This window comes from Condylura cristata, unplaced genomic scaffold, assembly GCF_000260355.1.
Source record: "Condylura cristata isolate star-nosed mole 26May11 unplaced genomic scaffold, ConCri1.0 scaffold00015, whole genome shotgun sequence".
In the NCBI taxonomy this organism is placed as follows: Eukaryota; Metazoa; Chordata; class Mammalia; order Eulipotyphla; family Talpidae; genus Condylura; species Condylura cristata.
The window spans coordinates 8,735,174-8,749,588 of NW_004567116.1; the positions used below are offsets into that span (position 1 = coordinate 8,735,174).

General features: G+C 42.3%; 2 protein-coding genes across 7 annotated transcripts in view; one reads left to right on the top strand and one right to left on the bottom strand.

Annotated features, from left to right (window-relative positions):
* ATG13 (autophagy related 13) overlaps nt 1-5,135 on the bottom strand; it is a 37,105-nt gene extending 31,970 nt beyond the window's left edge. For 2 of the 4 annotated variants that reach the window (XM_012725441.1, XM_012725440.1), the window contains exons 1-2: nt 4,816-5,135; nt 4,378-4,490 (exon numbers count right to left, since the gene is read on the bottom strand). The gene's annotated coding sequence lies outside the window, so the exon portion shown is untranslated. The remainder of the gene's footprint in view (nt 1-4,377; nt 4,491-4,815) is intronic. The other 2 variants (XM_012725442.1, XM_004682857.2) reach the window with 2 other exon arrangements.
* A 330-nt stretch (nt 5,136-5,465) lies between these two features.
* Nucleotides 5,466-12,623, top strand: HARBI1 (harbinger transposase derived 1). 3 transcript variants are annotated; one of them, XM_012725086.1, is made up of 4 exons: nt 5,857-5,940; nt 6,049-6,149; nt 6,259-7,081; nt 12,068-12,623. In XM_012725086.1, exons 3-4 carry the CDS (start codon nt 6,412-6,414, stop codon nt 12,445-12,447), a joined length of 1,050 nt encoding a protein of 349 aa, XP_012580540.1. In that variant the 5' UTR covers nt 5,857-5,940; nt 6,049-6,149; nt 6,259-6,411; the 3' UTR covers nt 12,448-12,623. The 3 variants fall into 3 exon arrangements, with proteins under 3 accessions (XP_004682916.1, XP_012580540.1, XP_012580541.1); XM_004682859.2 differs by lacking the exons at nt 5,857-5,940; nt 6,049-6,149 and adding an exon at nt 5,466-5,566; XM_012725087.1 differs by lacking the exon at nt 6,049-6,149.
* The last annotated feature ends 1,792 nt before the right edge of the window (nt 12,624-14,415 follow it).

Here is a 14,415-nt window from a genome sequence, read left to right on the forward strand (position 1 = left end):
AGGCGGGAATCGAACTCATGCGGAAATGGCTTTAGCTTCTCAGTGCTGTTCTTTAACCCGCTGCGCCACCAGGGAGGGCCAAAATGGCTTTAGCTTCTCAGTGGTGTTCTTTAACCCGCTGTGCCACCAGGGAGGGCCAAAGAGACAGTGTATTTTATAAAACAGTGTACTTGTACTCTTTTTAAAAAAATGCCATGAATAAAAAAGTAAAGAACTGTCTCAGAATAAAGGTGAATACAAAGGTATGACAACTAAATACAATGCTTCATCGTGGATGAAAAAAAAAGTCCTATAAAGAATAGCAGCAAAAAAACCTGGCAACTCTCACCACCTACTATATACTAGGTGACAGCATTAGATCAGTGCTAAATGCTCTTGCATCTGATACAATCACATTATGTTCAATGATCTTGTTCTCAGGCAATATATGTTAACTTCTCTTAGGGTGCCAGCAGAAAAGAAAAGGATAAAATTAGAATACACATATATTATAAAGTGTATAACAGGAAGTAGTAGTGCACTGTGGAAACAAGCAAACAAGAGGAATCTGAAAACTTCCTGTAATAACCTCGCAGTGTCCTGTAGACGTGACATTTTTCAAATTAGAAAAAAAATTTAATCAGCAAACAGAAAAATCAGTTTTCATCAAATCACTTATAACAATGTTAAGAATCTGGCTCATTCTTACCCAGAGTAGATGTTTCCTAAACTTCTACTTTACTTTACTTCACCTACTTTAAGGAGAATGTTTCCAACATCTATATGACTGCTCTAAAAGTACTTCTAAGATCCCATTACAGGATAGGCTGACCTTAGGGTGAAGGTCTCAGGGTTCAATGCTCTATGCCAGGTAAACATGAATTTAAAATCTGAGAGGGAGGCCTCCCTGGTGGTGCAGGGGTTAAACGACACAGTGCTATCAAGCTATCACCCGCCACTGCAATGTGAGTCCAATCCCCAGCCAAGAAGCTAACTCATAAGGCACCACAGACATCTCCTGTCTCACCCACTGCTCCCCTCAGTAGTGTGTTTCAGTAGACCCACCTGTTCTGCTCCCCTCTCTGTGGCTGGTGAGCCCTCTCATCCCTTGTATCTCTGGCCTATACCCCATTATTGTATGTATGAATAAATCTTTAAAAAAATAAAATAGGACCCTCCCTGGTGGCGCAGCGGGTTAAAGCACAGCACTGAGAATCTAAAGCCGCTTCCGCATGAGTTCGATTCCCGCCTGCCCCGGAGGAGACCACATGGCGTGGCAGACCTCTCCTGACCCGCCCGCTGCTCCCCTCAGCAGTGTACTTCGTCCATCTGCCTGTTCTGTTCCCCACTCTGTCTCTGGTGAAGCCTCTCACCGCCCGTGAGCCTCTGGCCTGTACCCCAGTTCTGTATGCACAAATAAATAAATCTTTAAAAAAAAAAAAATAATAAAATAAAATAAAATAAAGCCTGAGAGGGACATCCAAGATCAAGGTAGACTGAACTGATATTATATACAAGAACATAAAAGTGCAGATATTACATGACAATAAAAATGTCTTGATATACAGCAGAACTAGGAAATTAGTTCCCAGCTAATAAACTAGGAAAATGAAGAAATCTTAACTATTGAAAAAAAGTAAGTCAAAGCCACAGATATAAAGGAAAATTCACGCCAGGATGCTGAGCCCCATGTGGAGCAAGATCAAGTTCTTCAAATGAACATATGAGAACAAAAGGGAGTTCAAGGAATAAGACTAGTTTTATGGATGGGTGGTGCTCAGTTTCCTGCATAATATCCTGGAGCCAAGCGCTCCTCAGTCCCAGACCCAAGAGGAATCCTGGAGAGGCAATCAAGAGGTGTGCCATTTCTCACGGCAAGGTTGAGAGTGAGCAAATCACTTTCAAACTTTAAAAAGCAAAATTCGGTAAAGTAAACAGATGAGGATTCCAAATTATACCACCCACATGCATAGGAAGGAAAACAAAGGGGAGTCAGAAACATTAAGGCCACCAGAAACAGCAGAAATTGAGCAGTCTTGGATTAGTAACAGACTGCTGCCAGGCTCATAACTCTTCCTCCCAACTTTTAGCTATATGAATTTATAATTTAAAGATTTATGAGGCTAAACAACAAACAACTCAAGCAAAGAAGGCAGGTGAACTGAAGAGAGACTTCTCCAAGGAGAAGTCATCTACTACATGTAGTAGATGGTCAACATGGACATGAAAAAATGTTTCTTTTTTTTTTTTTTGAAAAAAATGTTTCTTATTACTTAATAAGGAAATGCAAATCAAAACCACAATGAGACATCATCTCAGCCCCCGACACTTCTGACCAGCCCCCCAGTTCTTGTATGCATAAATAAAATAAATCTTGATAAAAATCTCTTTGGTTTTTATAGAAAAATAAAGCAGGTAAGATAAATCTGATCAGGCTGCTGGAAATCACATAGGTGGGCAAACAAGAAACTAAATGTAGATTAGTGTAGAGTAAATGCAGGTAAAGTGTCTAGGTAAAGATTTAGGGAAACAATCTGAATACAGAGAAAGGGAAATAAAGTAAAGGGACTAGAAGCAGAGAGATCAGCTAGAAAGCTATTTCAGTCATCCAGATGGGAGTTAGTGATAAAAACAGATTAAGGTAATAGTCAAAACAAGGAGAAAAAGGTGAATAATTTTTTAAAAAGACATTTATTTATGCATACATAACTGGGGTATATATGCCAATGGTGCAGGGGTGGTAAGAGGATTCACCAGAGACAGAGTTGGGAGCAAAACAGGCAGATTAACACCACTGAGAGGAGGGAAGCAGTGGGCAGTTCAGGAGAGGTCTGTCAAGCCATGTGGGTCAGCTTCCTAGCTGGGGATGGAACTTGTGCTGAGGTAGCTGTGGCTGGCTTCAAAGTGCTGTGCTTTAACTCAATGCACCACCAGGGAGGGCCCAAAAGGCAAATAATTACAACAAAAAAGGACTAAGTTGGTAAGAAAGTTAGATAAATAGGAGCAGGAAAGAAGATGGAAAAATAAAGATTTCTTGTCCCCACCTCCATACAATAAATACATATCAGAAATCCACTGTGTCTAGTTGATTCTTCATCTTTAAATAAAAGTATAGATGTGGAGTATAATTTTGCTTCAATTTTAGTAATCACTCTTGAGGAAAAAATAGAAAAGTACAATAGGAACTGTTAGGTGGAAGTATGGTGGTGGAATATCCAATGATTTGCAATTTTCTTTCTGGTTTTTTTAGATGTATTTATGCATATAGAGCTGCGGTATAGGCCAGAGGTGCAGAGGGGTGAGAGGATTCAGCAGAGACAGAGTGGAGAGCAGAACAAGCAGATAACTGCAATACACTGTGAAGGGAGCAACTGGAGAGACAGGAGAGGTCTGCTGCGCCATGTGGGTCAGCTCCCTGGCCAGCAGGGGATTGAACTTGAGCTGCAGTGGCTTGTGACAGCTTGATAACACTGTCTTTGACCCCTGTGCTACCGGCAGGCCCTATTTGCAATTCTGATTAAAATCTGCTGGTCTTACTATTTTATAAAAAGTTGCCATACTCTTGTTATTTAACATCTAAAGGAGTACAACTTGAAAATGGGGCATGTAACTATATACATTCTACTACATAGATCAGTATATGTGACACTTGTTTCAGCACTTATTCATCAACCACGATGTAATATGGTTAAGACTCCAGATTTTGGGCCCTTCCTTGTGGTGTAACAGGTTAAAGTGCAGCACTGTGAAGTTAGACACAGCCACTTCAGCACGAGTTCGATCCCAGGCCAGGGAGATGACCCATATGGCGCAGCAGATCTCTCCTGTCCAGACCCTGCTCCTCCCCTCAGCAATGTACTTCAGTCTATCTGCCTGTTGTGCTCCTGGCTCTGTCTCTGGTGAATCTTCTCACCCCCCCACACCTCTGGCTTGTACCCGGGCTCTGTTATGCATAAGTAAATAAATCTTTTTTTTAAAAAAAAGACTCCAGATTTCATTCCATAGGCATTTGCTTAGCTGAAAAATGAATCCCAAAAGAAAAAAAGAAAGAAAACCATGTAATTTAGCTAGAACTGTAGTATTTATGCAGGATAAGGAGTAATACTCTTAAAATACACAAAAATAATACACTGGAGGTAATAGAAAGGAAGTATTTCTTATTTTTTTAAATATCTCTCATTGAAACTGCTTACTAAGTTCTACTTACTTATTTAAAATTAAGTATTAATTTTTAAATGAGTATAAGGAAAAAACAGGTACTTTTAAACATTATAAAGGTATGGTTTTTTTTTTTAATTCTCTCTCTGAAAAGTAAAGGGTATGCAGAATTGACTAGACTAGCTGAGAGTGGAAACTGAGATGTTAGTGATAAACCCAAGAAGGTGTTTAGCCACTTACCCAGTGATTTATTTAATGAGAATGGATCGCAGATTTCCAGAGGTCCTTCCACTGCCAGTAAGATAGTCGTGAACCTTGGGTCCCTTTTTTCACTAGTCAACAGTCACCCTCACCTACACGCGGAGTACATATTTGGCACTCAACAAATAAATCTTCATTCACTGAAAATCTACTTAAGTCACATTGGTACCCAACCCGGAGTATGGCCCCACGTTACCTTTATGACAACCCAAAGAACTGAGAAAAGTAGAGATGAAAGCTCTGAGAAGCTCTGTAAAGATGGGAACAAACAGGGACCAAAGGGGTCCACACCACCCCAATTCCCGAGTCGGCTAGTCGGCTTCGACTTCAAAAGGAGGTACCCAACAGGCCGCAGGTCCATAGCTTCCCACCCGGGGGCGCTGAGAAATCGGGGGGTATCCCCCCCAAAGTTAGTACCTGTGAAGCTGCGACACAGAGAGTGACTCGGGACTCTCATTACGGAGGCTGGGGCCTGGGACGGGCCAGCTGCGCCTCCTGCCAGGGGGCTCCGCGCTCCGGGGCTGTGGTGACAGCACTGGTCGGAGATAGATACCTCAAACCTCAGGAGGCTCCTGATTGACAGATCCTGGCGTTTAACTCCCAGGACTGAGCCAATTGTGCCAATCACGTCGATGCGAACTCTTGAAAGCTGCTCACCGTTTCAACGATCACTCCCGTCTTACACGCAGCAGCCGGTAGCTTCCCGGCGCCGCCATCGTTAGTGTTTGTTTTCATCCGCTTGGGTGAAGGCGGAGGGGAGCGGAGGGGGACAAGGGAAATCCAACTGCGCAATACCAGCCGCACTTTCGCCACATCGTGGACTCTTTATTTTGTCTCTTTATCCTTCGAAACTTCAGTTAATTTGACTTTATGTACAGAGAAGCCTTTCTTACCAAGCTTTTAAAGAGTATTAGTGGGGAAACAACTTGACTGGATGGGCCTTTGGAAGAACGAGAACGTTTAGACTCTGTGTGGAATGTGCGCTGGCAAACCTCATGCCACGGTGGCGGCGTCAGTGAGGACGCGGCGCGGGGCGGTCTCTGACGCAAAGGAGGCGGTGTCGCTCCTGGGCTCCGTGGCGGCTCGTGCGCTGCTGCGCGTACCGGAGGAGGGCCCGACCGGCTAGGGGGGTGGGGAATGAGGCTGGTTACCTGGCAGCCAAGGAGAGGTGGGTGACTGGCGTTGGCCGACTTTGAGTGACCGGCTCCGTCAGACGTCCGTATCCATTTCTAAAACGACCTTTTTAATCTCGGCGGAGTCGCCTCCTAACAGTAGCTCTCTGTCTCTTCTTTCGTGCCCGCTTTCCAGCCTGCCACGTCTGGGCTTCACGACTTCCCAGCCCTCAGCCTCACGTTTTGGATTTCTATGTCTATGAGAACACATAATCTATGATCTTTAGGCTCTTTTTCTTTTATTCCCTCTCCCTTGTTAGACGGACTTAAACACAACTCCCCTCCCCCCCCCATACTTATATCCGTATTTATCAGGTGGACCTAGAAAGATCTAGGTGATAAGATTCGCTTTGACTCATCACTTCCCCAGGTATTTATGACCTATCAGCTGCTTCGTGACCTGTGTCGTTAAAAGCAGATCTCTTTTACCTTGTGCATAGTTTTTTCCATTGCCTCATTAATGTTTGGCTGTTGCCAGTTCAAATGGCAGGCACTGAGCGAGACGTTCAACTTCTGTTATCCTTCAAACCCAAGCAAGCCTGTTGTACAGCCAAGAGTTAGACAAAAGCCAAGTTACAGGTATACCTTTTGCTTGAACAAAATGGAAATTTGAGGAAAAGAGTTGTAACCTTTGAGTCACTTTAAAGTCTTTGCTACGTTTCTAATTTTTTTCTTTTAACCTTTGCAGAGAGAAGATTATAAATGCCAGAGCCAGTTAACTGATGGTTAGCTGTTGTTGAATTCTGACACTTCCTTAAATACCTTCTTGCACCAGCATCTTCACTGGGAGGAATTCAGAAAAAGTAGCAAGAGGGAAGCAGAGACAACACTTCCATGTACCATGGCTATACCAATAACAGTGCTTGACTGTGACCTCTTGCTGTATGGCCGAGGTCACCGGACATTGGATCGCTTTAAGCTGGATGATGTGACCGATGAATACTTGATGTCAGTGTATGGATTTCCTCGACAGTTCATTTATTACTTGGTGGAGCTCTTGGGAGCAAGTCTTTCTAGACCTACTCAGAGATCCAGGGCTATTAGCCCAGAGACACAGATTCTTGCAGCATTGGGCTTCTATACCTCGGGTTCCTTTCAGACTCGGATGGGAGATGCTATTGGAATCAGTCAGGCCTCTATGAGTCGTTGTGTTGCCAATGTGACGGAAGCCCTTGTGGAAAGAGCCTCCCAGTTCATTCACTTTCCAGCTGATGAAACATCCATACAGGCTCTGAAGGATGAATTTTATGGGCTGGCAGGAATGCCTGGGGTGATAGGAGTGATTGACTGTATCCATGTGGCAATCAAGGCACCAAATGCTGAAGACCTCTCCTATGTAAATCGTAAAGGTCTGCATTCATTAAACTGCCTAATGGTGTGTGACATCAGAGGGGCACTAATGACCGTGGAGACCAGCTGGCCAGGCAGCCTGCAGGACTGTGCTGTGCTGCAGCAGTCCTCTCTCAGTACTCAGTTTGAAGCTGGAATGCACAAAGAGAGCTGGCTGCTTGGTAAGTTTGCAGTGTAAAAACATCTTTGTAGCCACAGATAAATTCTTTAGCAGAATAGAATAAAAAAGGAGAGTCTGTAAATCTGACTTAATCCTTTCCCTTTCACAGACTTCAGGTGGAAACCTTCAGAACTTAAATTTCTAAAAGTCATTTGAAAAACATGAATGGGAATGTAGACTTCGTATTTGACCTAGATTCCAAGATGTGTAAATGAGAACCCATTTTGTTGCTTACCTGATGAGAGTCATGCTTAAAAATAAATAATTAATTAAAACCAAAAAACCACTAAGCTGCCAGGTTCAAGGTTTGTATTATTGTTAACTAATCCTATTCCTCACAGCTTACTTTGCACTGCTCAGTGCCGAGTAATCCAACTCAGATCACTAAGCCAGGCTTTCCACTGAAGTGAGATGCATGAACAAAGGGAGCTGTTACAGTCTTCGCTTTTCCACTACTAAAAATTTTTCTTAGTGTTCCATAGTCATCAATACATAAAACAAGGACCTCCCTGGTAGCTCTGGGGTTAAGTGTCAGTGCTCTCCAGCTATTGCCAGCTACTGCAACATGATTTCCATCACCAGCCAGGGAGCTGACCCACATGGCCCAGCAGACCTCTCCTGGCCCGCCCGCTGCTCCCCTCAGCAGTGTACTTCATCAATCTGCCTGTTCTGCTCCCCACTCTGTCTCTGGTGAAGCCTCTCACTACCCCTCCACCTATGGCTATTTCCCAGTTCCTTGTGCATAAATAAATAAATCTTTAAAAAAAATTATATAGCTTTCAGGTATACATTATAAATCATCATCCATAATAGTACATTATGTTCACCACCAAAAGTTTGTTTTTATCCTTCAACTTCCATTTGCCCCTATGTAGTTCTTATAGGAACTCACTTCACAGATCTGTCAGTGGAAAGCCTGACTCAGATATCAAAGTTGGATCACTCAGCACTGAGTAGTGCAAAGTGAGCTGTGAGGAATACGGTTAGTTAACAATAATACAACCCATGAATGTAGCAGCTAAGGGGTTTTGGGTTTTATTTAATTTATTTAGTTATTTTTAAGTACTCCTCTTATATAAGCAACAGGACAGGGGTTCTCATTTATACATCATATTATATGACAGATGAAAAGATACATTAAGAAGTCCTAATGTGGGCTGTATGAAAATGGAGTTTAGAAGTTCAGTGTATGCATAGATTGGGATTAAGATGACGGCCCTATAGGTAAAAAGAAACAATTCTGCATTGAAAACAACATATAGAAACTTAATAAGTTCCAAGATGCTACACGTGGCATTCTGGAGGTGTTAAATCAAGCAGTATGACAGCAGTTTCCTCTCACTAGTCAGTACATTAAAGAGAAATAATTCCTGAGCATCCATTACATGTTAAACACTGAGTATGTGCAAGGCAGGTGTGATTAGTAGACTTGAATGAGGTCTTCCAATTCTTTTTTTCTTCAAAGATTTATTTATTTATTTAAACATGAGGGAAGAGGGGATGAGAGTGTTGCATCAGCAACACCACAGTAAGTGATAAAAGAAACAAGAGTCATGGAGCAAGGCTGTAAGATGCAGGATGTTGCTCCATGCTGGATCCTGGCCTTTTTATTGACAGAGAAGGGTGGGTCTGAACACTGGATCTTGGATTTTAGGGAGGGTGAGTATACACCCTTTTCCCACCCCTCCACCCATGGCTCAGATCTTACTAAAGAAGCATTCCACTGATCAGTCCCTGGAGCAAGAAGCACATCAATATTTCTCCAGGGCCATCAGCATCCTGCTATTGTCTAACTTGAAAGGAGCCTTGTATGCTATGCCCACATGAGAGGATTCACCAGAGACAGTGGGGAGCAGAACAGGCAGATCGATGAAGTACACTGCTGAGGGGAGCAGCAGGCGGGCCAGGAGAGGTCTGCTGTGCCATGTGGGTCAGCTCCCTGGCTGGGGATCAAACTCAGGCCATAGAGGTGATAGTGTTGAGACTTACCCCTAGGACACTAGGGAGCCATAAAGTAACTTTTTAAGTTATTTACAGAGCATAGTTGAAAATAAGTAAAAACTCGACAGATTTTCATATACTTACCTGATCTCCCTACAGGGTGGGTGGAAGTAGTTGGGGTATATGAATATTGAAGCTACATTTAACAAATACTTACTAAGACCAGTTTTGGGGTACTGGGCCACATGCTAGGCACTAATGATGGTGGGGATGTATAACCATGGAAATCATAATGTGGAAATTGATTTCCTTAGTATTATCAGTTCTTGAAAATACCCTTTAGGAAAATTTCCAGAAATTCTAGCAGGAAAACTAGTTTAAAGATCCCAGAACTAGAATAGTGTTTCACAGTTTTTCAGATCAAAGGACAATCAGGGGAATTTATTTTAAATATACAAACTTCAGAAATGAGAAAAAATCTATAGACATCTGTTTTTGACAGGTACCCTAAATGATTCATACAAATAAGTAAGTTTGGAAAACACTGTTCTTTAAAGGATGTGTGGACCTCAGGGTAATTTAGGGGAAGGTTGGCAGAATTACGTGGAAGGACAAAATATGTTTTAAAAAATGGCTTGGGCCCTCCCTGGTGGCACAATGAGTTAGGATGCAGCACTGCAAGCAGCCATGGCCACTTCAGTGCAAGTCTGATCCCGGCTGTGAGCATGTGCGTAGAGGAGAGGCAGACCACTGCTGACCCGCTGGCTGCTCCCTCAGCAATGCGCTTCCTCAGTCTGCCTGTTCTGCTCCCCTCTCTGTCTCTGGTGAATTCTCTCACCGCCCCTGCACCTCTGTCCTGTACCCAGTTCTGTATGCATAAATAAATAAATTTTTAAAAAAAGTTTAAAAAAATTTGTAGACTAGTTCTAAATTTCCCAAAGCTGGAACAGACTGTGTTCCCCGTGCCTGTTTTTCTTTTCTTAGCAGCTCCTCCTTGGGCTCATGTCTTCACTCTCACCTGGCCCTTCAGTGTGCATTGCTTCACTCCCTGTCTCTCAGTATACTTGCTCCTGCAAACATTTCAGCCAAGTTCTTATTTCTTCAACTCTAACTAGTCCTGTTAAGCAGCTTAGGTAAGATGGGCCAAAAGTTCTGTGGATGGCTCATCATGTAAGCAATTGTAATCTGTTGAGCAATTCTGATCCCCACTGCCTCCTGTCTGTCTTCCAGGGATGCTTGGATTATAACCACCCAACGATGGAACATTTTATAAAAACTCTATGTTAACTTGCTTGTCCTGTTTCTCCCTTCTGTTGTTTAGGAAAATGTTTAATAAATAATTATCATTTAGTGTCTTTGCATTTTGGCATTCATCTTAAATGTTTATTGTATTCTCTTTTACAGCATTACACCATTGTCTTCGTGACTCTGAGTCAGACAGTAGCACTTAGTGACTAACTCCTCCCTCTTGCTTTATCTAACACATCAAAGCATGACTGAGGTGTATTTTGTTCTTCTCATTTGTGAAAGGAGTTCAGTAACTTCTAACCTGGTAGACTTGGGATAGGATAATAAGAGTGTTTTATTTCATATTGCCTAATGTACCTGCTACATAGTAGCATAGATATTGTTCATTATATATTATTATTTACATTAGTTTCTTAAGTTCAGTATTTAATAGGTGGTACTTAGGAGGAAATAAATCAGCTATATAAAATTTGACAAGTTAGTAAGAAATCCTTAGATATTGGGAGTTAGTTATTTTTTTAGATTTATTTATTTATACAACACAAGAACTGGGGTGTAGGCCAGAGATGTGGGGTGAGGGAGGTATGAGAGGATTCACCAGAGAGAGGGTGTGAAGCAGAACTGGCAGACCTACTGAAATAACACTGCTGAGGGGAGCAGTGGGCAGGGCAGGAGAGGTCTGCTGCGCCATGTCGGTCACCTGCTTGGCTGGGATCAAACTCGTGCCACAGTGGCTGGTGATAGCCTCATAGCAAAGAGACTTAACCCCTGTGCCACCAGAGAGGCCCCAAAGTTAATTAGTTCTTAAAATGGAAGCTCTTAAAAGAAACAAGTCCTCTATATTTAGAACAGTGCCTCGCATCCTCACTGTCAGTAACTATTTACTGACCTTGTTGGCGGCCCAGGAGCACAGCAGCTGTGTGAGCAGGTACTCCTGTGCTCTATCTGCCTCCGATTTTGAGAGGTTGTGCCTCCAGGAGACATTTTGTCTGTCAGATGTAGTACGTCAGGACAATTAAACACTACAAACACTGCACTGTTGTATTAGGACATTGTACCTTATTTTTTTTATCACTTCCCAAGATCATTTTATAAAGAAGTAGAAATGCCTTATGTGTATTATTTTCATTAATTTATGGTTTTATTTCCATATCAACCAACATTTGCATCACTGTATTATGCTGTCCTTATTAATGTGAAATTCTTTTACAAGGTATGGTTCTGGTGAGAATAATAATATCTAGGAAAGCAGGACACCTGATCTCTGTTCTCCCTGTAGATATTCTTAGCACTGTAAGAATGAATGATTAGTGCCCATAAGATACCCTGAAGTCTTTGATTATATTTTCCTACCTGATTTTGCAATGGTTAATTTAGATGTTTACCTCACAAGTTTTTGAGATTTCCTGCAAAATACTCTTTCTCTCCTCCACTCTTACTCTTTAGATATTCTGAAGATTGGCTTGCTATGTGATAATTTCTTACTAACCTTTGAATTAAAGAATTTAATTCTTCTGCTCCCTCCTGCATTCTTTCAGAGTTGGCTCACCTCAGCTATCGGCCTTTTTCTCTGTTAGTATTTAACCAAAGATATTCTCAGATAAAACTCATGTCTTCCTGCTCAGGACACTGGCAGTATTTCTCCTACCACAGCATTTTCCTCTTGGCTTTTGTGGGGCACGTAGGCTCCAGAGGCCATTGGGTTTTCTTATCAATGCTCAGTATATATTCCTGGATTTTCCTTTTTGCTCATGTTCAATTTATAATCATCTATGATGTCCTTGGGTCTTCCCCACAGGTGACAGTTCCCTCTTTCTCCGTACCTGGCTCATGACCCCACTCCACATTCCTGAAACACCAGCCGAATATCGCTATAACAGGGCTCTTTCTGCAACTCACAGCGTGATTGAGAAGACTTTCCGAGCCCTCTGCTCCCGCTTCCGCTGCCTTGATGGATCCAAGGGGGCTCTGCAGTATTCGCCAGAGAAATCGAGCCACATCATCTTGGCTTGTTGCGTCCTCCACAACATCTCCCTGGAGCATGGGATGGATGTCTGGTCCTCGCCAATGACAGGACCCGTGGAACAGCCTCCCGAGGAAGAGTATGAGCACATGGAGTCCCTGGACCTAGATGCTGACCGTGTCCGTCAGGAGCTGATCCTCACTCATTTTAGCTAACGTGCAGAGTGGGAGGAGGGAGACTTCGCAGGAGTTGTGACAGACTCTTCCCCCTTGCCACCCCCCCACGTAGTTCCATCATCTGGCATGGTTGTGTGGACACTTGTAATAAATTAACATTTAATCTGCATTTTAGAAGGCTTGGGACTCTGCCAGGATGTCTTTCTTCATTTGAAAGTTTAACTAAATCGGAATTGGTACAGCAGTTCCCAGCTAGCCATTGAATTCCAGGTCAAGCACCTTTCATTTGAAAGCTCCCTGTTGTGGACATTCATGGTGGAGCCCACAAAATCAACGCAAAGGGGCAAGCACCATCTAGTCAGACACCTTTTTTGTTTCAGTTATCTGAACATTTTTGGGAAGATTTTATTTATTTTTATGTAGAAGAAATGGGATACAGGCCAGAGGTGCAGAGAGTGAGGAGATTCACCAGAGACAGAATGGGGAGCAGAACAGGGGGATCCATTGAAGTACACTGCTGAGGTGTATTTCACTGCAGCGGGCAAGACAGGAGCTGTCTGCTGCACCATGTGGGTCACCTCCCTGGCTGGGAATCGGCTCATGCCACTGTGGCTGCAGAGGGCTTCCTAGTGCTACAGTTTAACCCCTTGCACCATCAGGGAGGCCCTATCTGGACATTTCAATGTTTGTTTGTCCTGAATTATTTTCAGAGATATTTTCACTTGACTAACCTTGCTGCCTACATAGGTATAACTCAAGTGAGCATGAAGAATAGATATAAATTGGGGAATAGTTTTTTGACATAAGAAAAAATGGTTACTAATCCGAGTTTACAGCTTTACATTTCTAAGATGTTAGGAATTGTCAAAGTTCTTTCTTGAGTTTGTCTGCAATAATTGGACTGTGATTTGGACTTAACTCCTAGGGAGAACACCGGGGCTCTAATCTTTAATTTCCAACCCTGAGTAAGAGTTAGATGCTAAATAGGTTTTACAGTTCAATCAGCTTAAAGAAGACATGTCAAATATAGATTAAACAGCAATTTTACACTCTACAAGGGATCTAAAAGCCCAGCAGATTTTTGGACAAAGTATATTCAACCAAGGATAGACATTTCTTACTATCACGATATTAGAATATCTGTTACACCATTCTGCTTAGAAATTAATTGTACAGAAGGAAGAGTTGGGGATAAATAAGGCATGTGAAAGTGTTAAAAAGGATAGGTACAAGGAGTGTAATTTCTTCACTTGAAATTAATTTTGGAGTTAAACCTGCTTGAGTATCTTTATGTGCAAAGTGATGGACAGAATTTTTCAGGAAGTAAATAATCCCCCATCAAGTCTTACTCTAAAATTATACTGATGTAAAAATAACCTGATTGGAATAATTAAAGTGTGAGTTAGGTTCACACATTGGTGCCTTTGCTAGGACAAAAAAGAGGCTTTCTTCCAGATCTTCTTGCTTCCAGTTGCTCAGCCACTGACCACGTGATACCTCTGAACTATCCTCTTGGATCATTTCCTACCTGCCTTTGGCAGTGTTAATGTGGTGTGTTTAAAAGTAAAGAAATGAACAGCTGATGACAGAAGAAATTTAGAAATCAACTGAGGATGACTCATCCTGAAGACTAAACAATTATTCATTATTATCTGTTGTTTATTTCTACTCAAAATGCTATTTTACATCATCATCCCACTCCAGAAAGAGGATCCATTTTTTTTGCAGGAGGTTGAACTTAATACAATGGTGTCATTGAGCTGAGAGTGGACAATGAAGAGGTGACTCAACTCTACACTGCAGTTGAGGTGTCCTGTTACATTTTTTTCCTTTTTAAAGTTTAACTTCAGACCCAAGCCTGCTTTGATTCCCTCATAAGGCAATGTTTTAATTCTCATAGCCCTTCCAAGTTTCCTGAGAATGGGCATTTTCCCTGCATAGTTTCAGTTCTGAGAATTGCATGGGGGGAAGGACTACTGCCCTCCAGTATCACAATGGTAAGGTTCA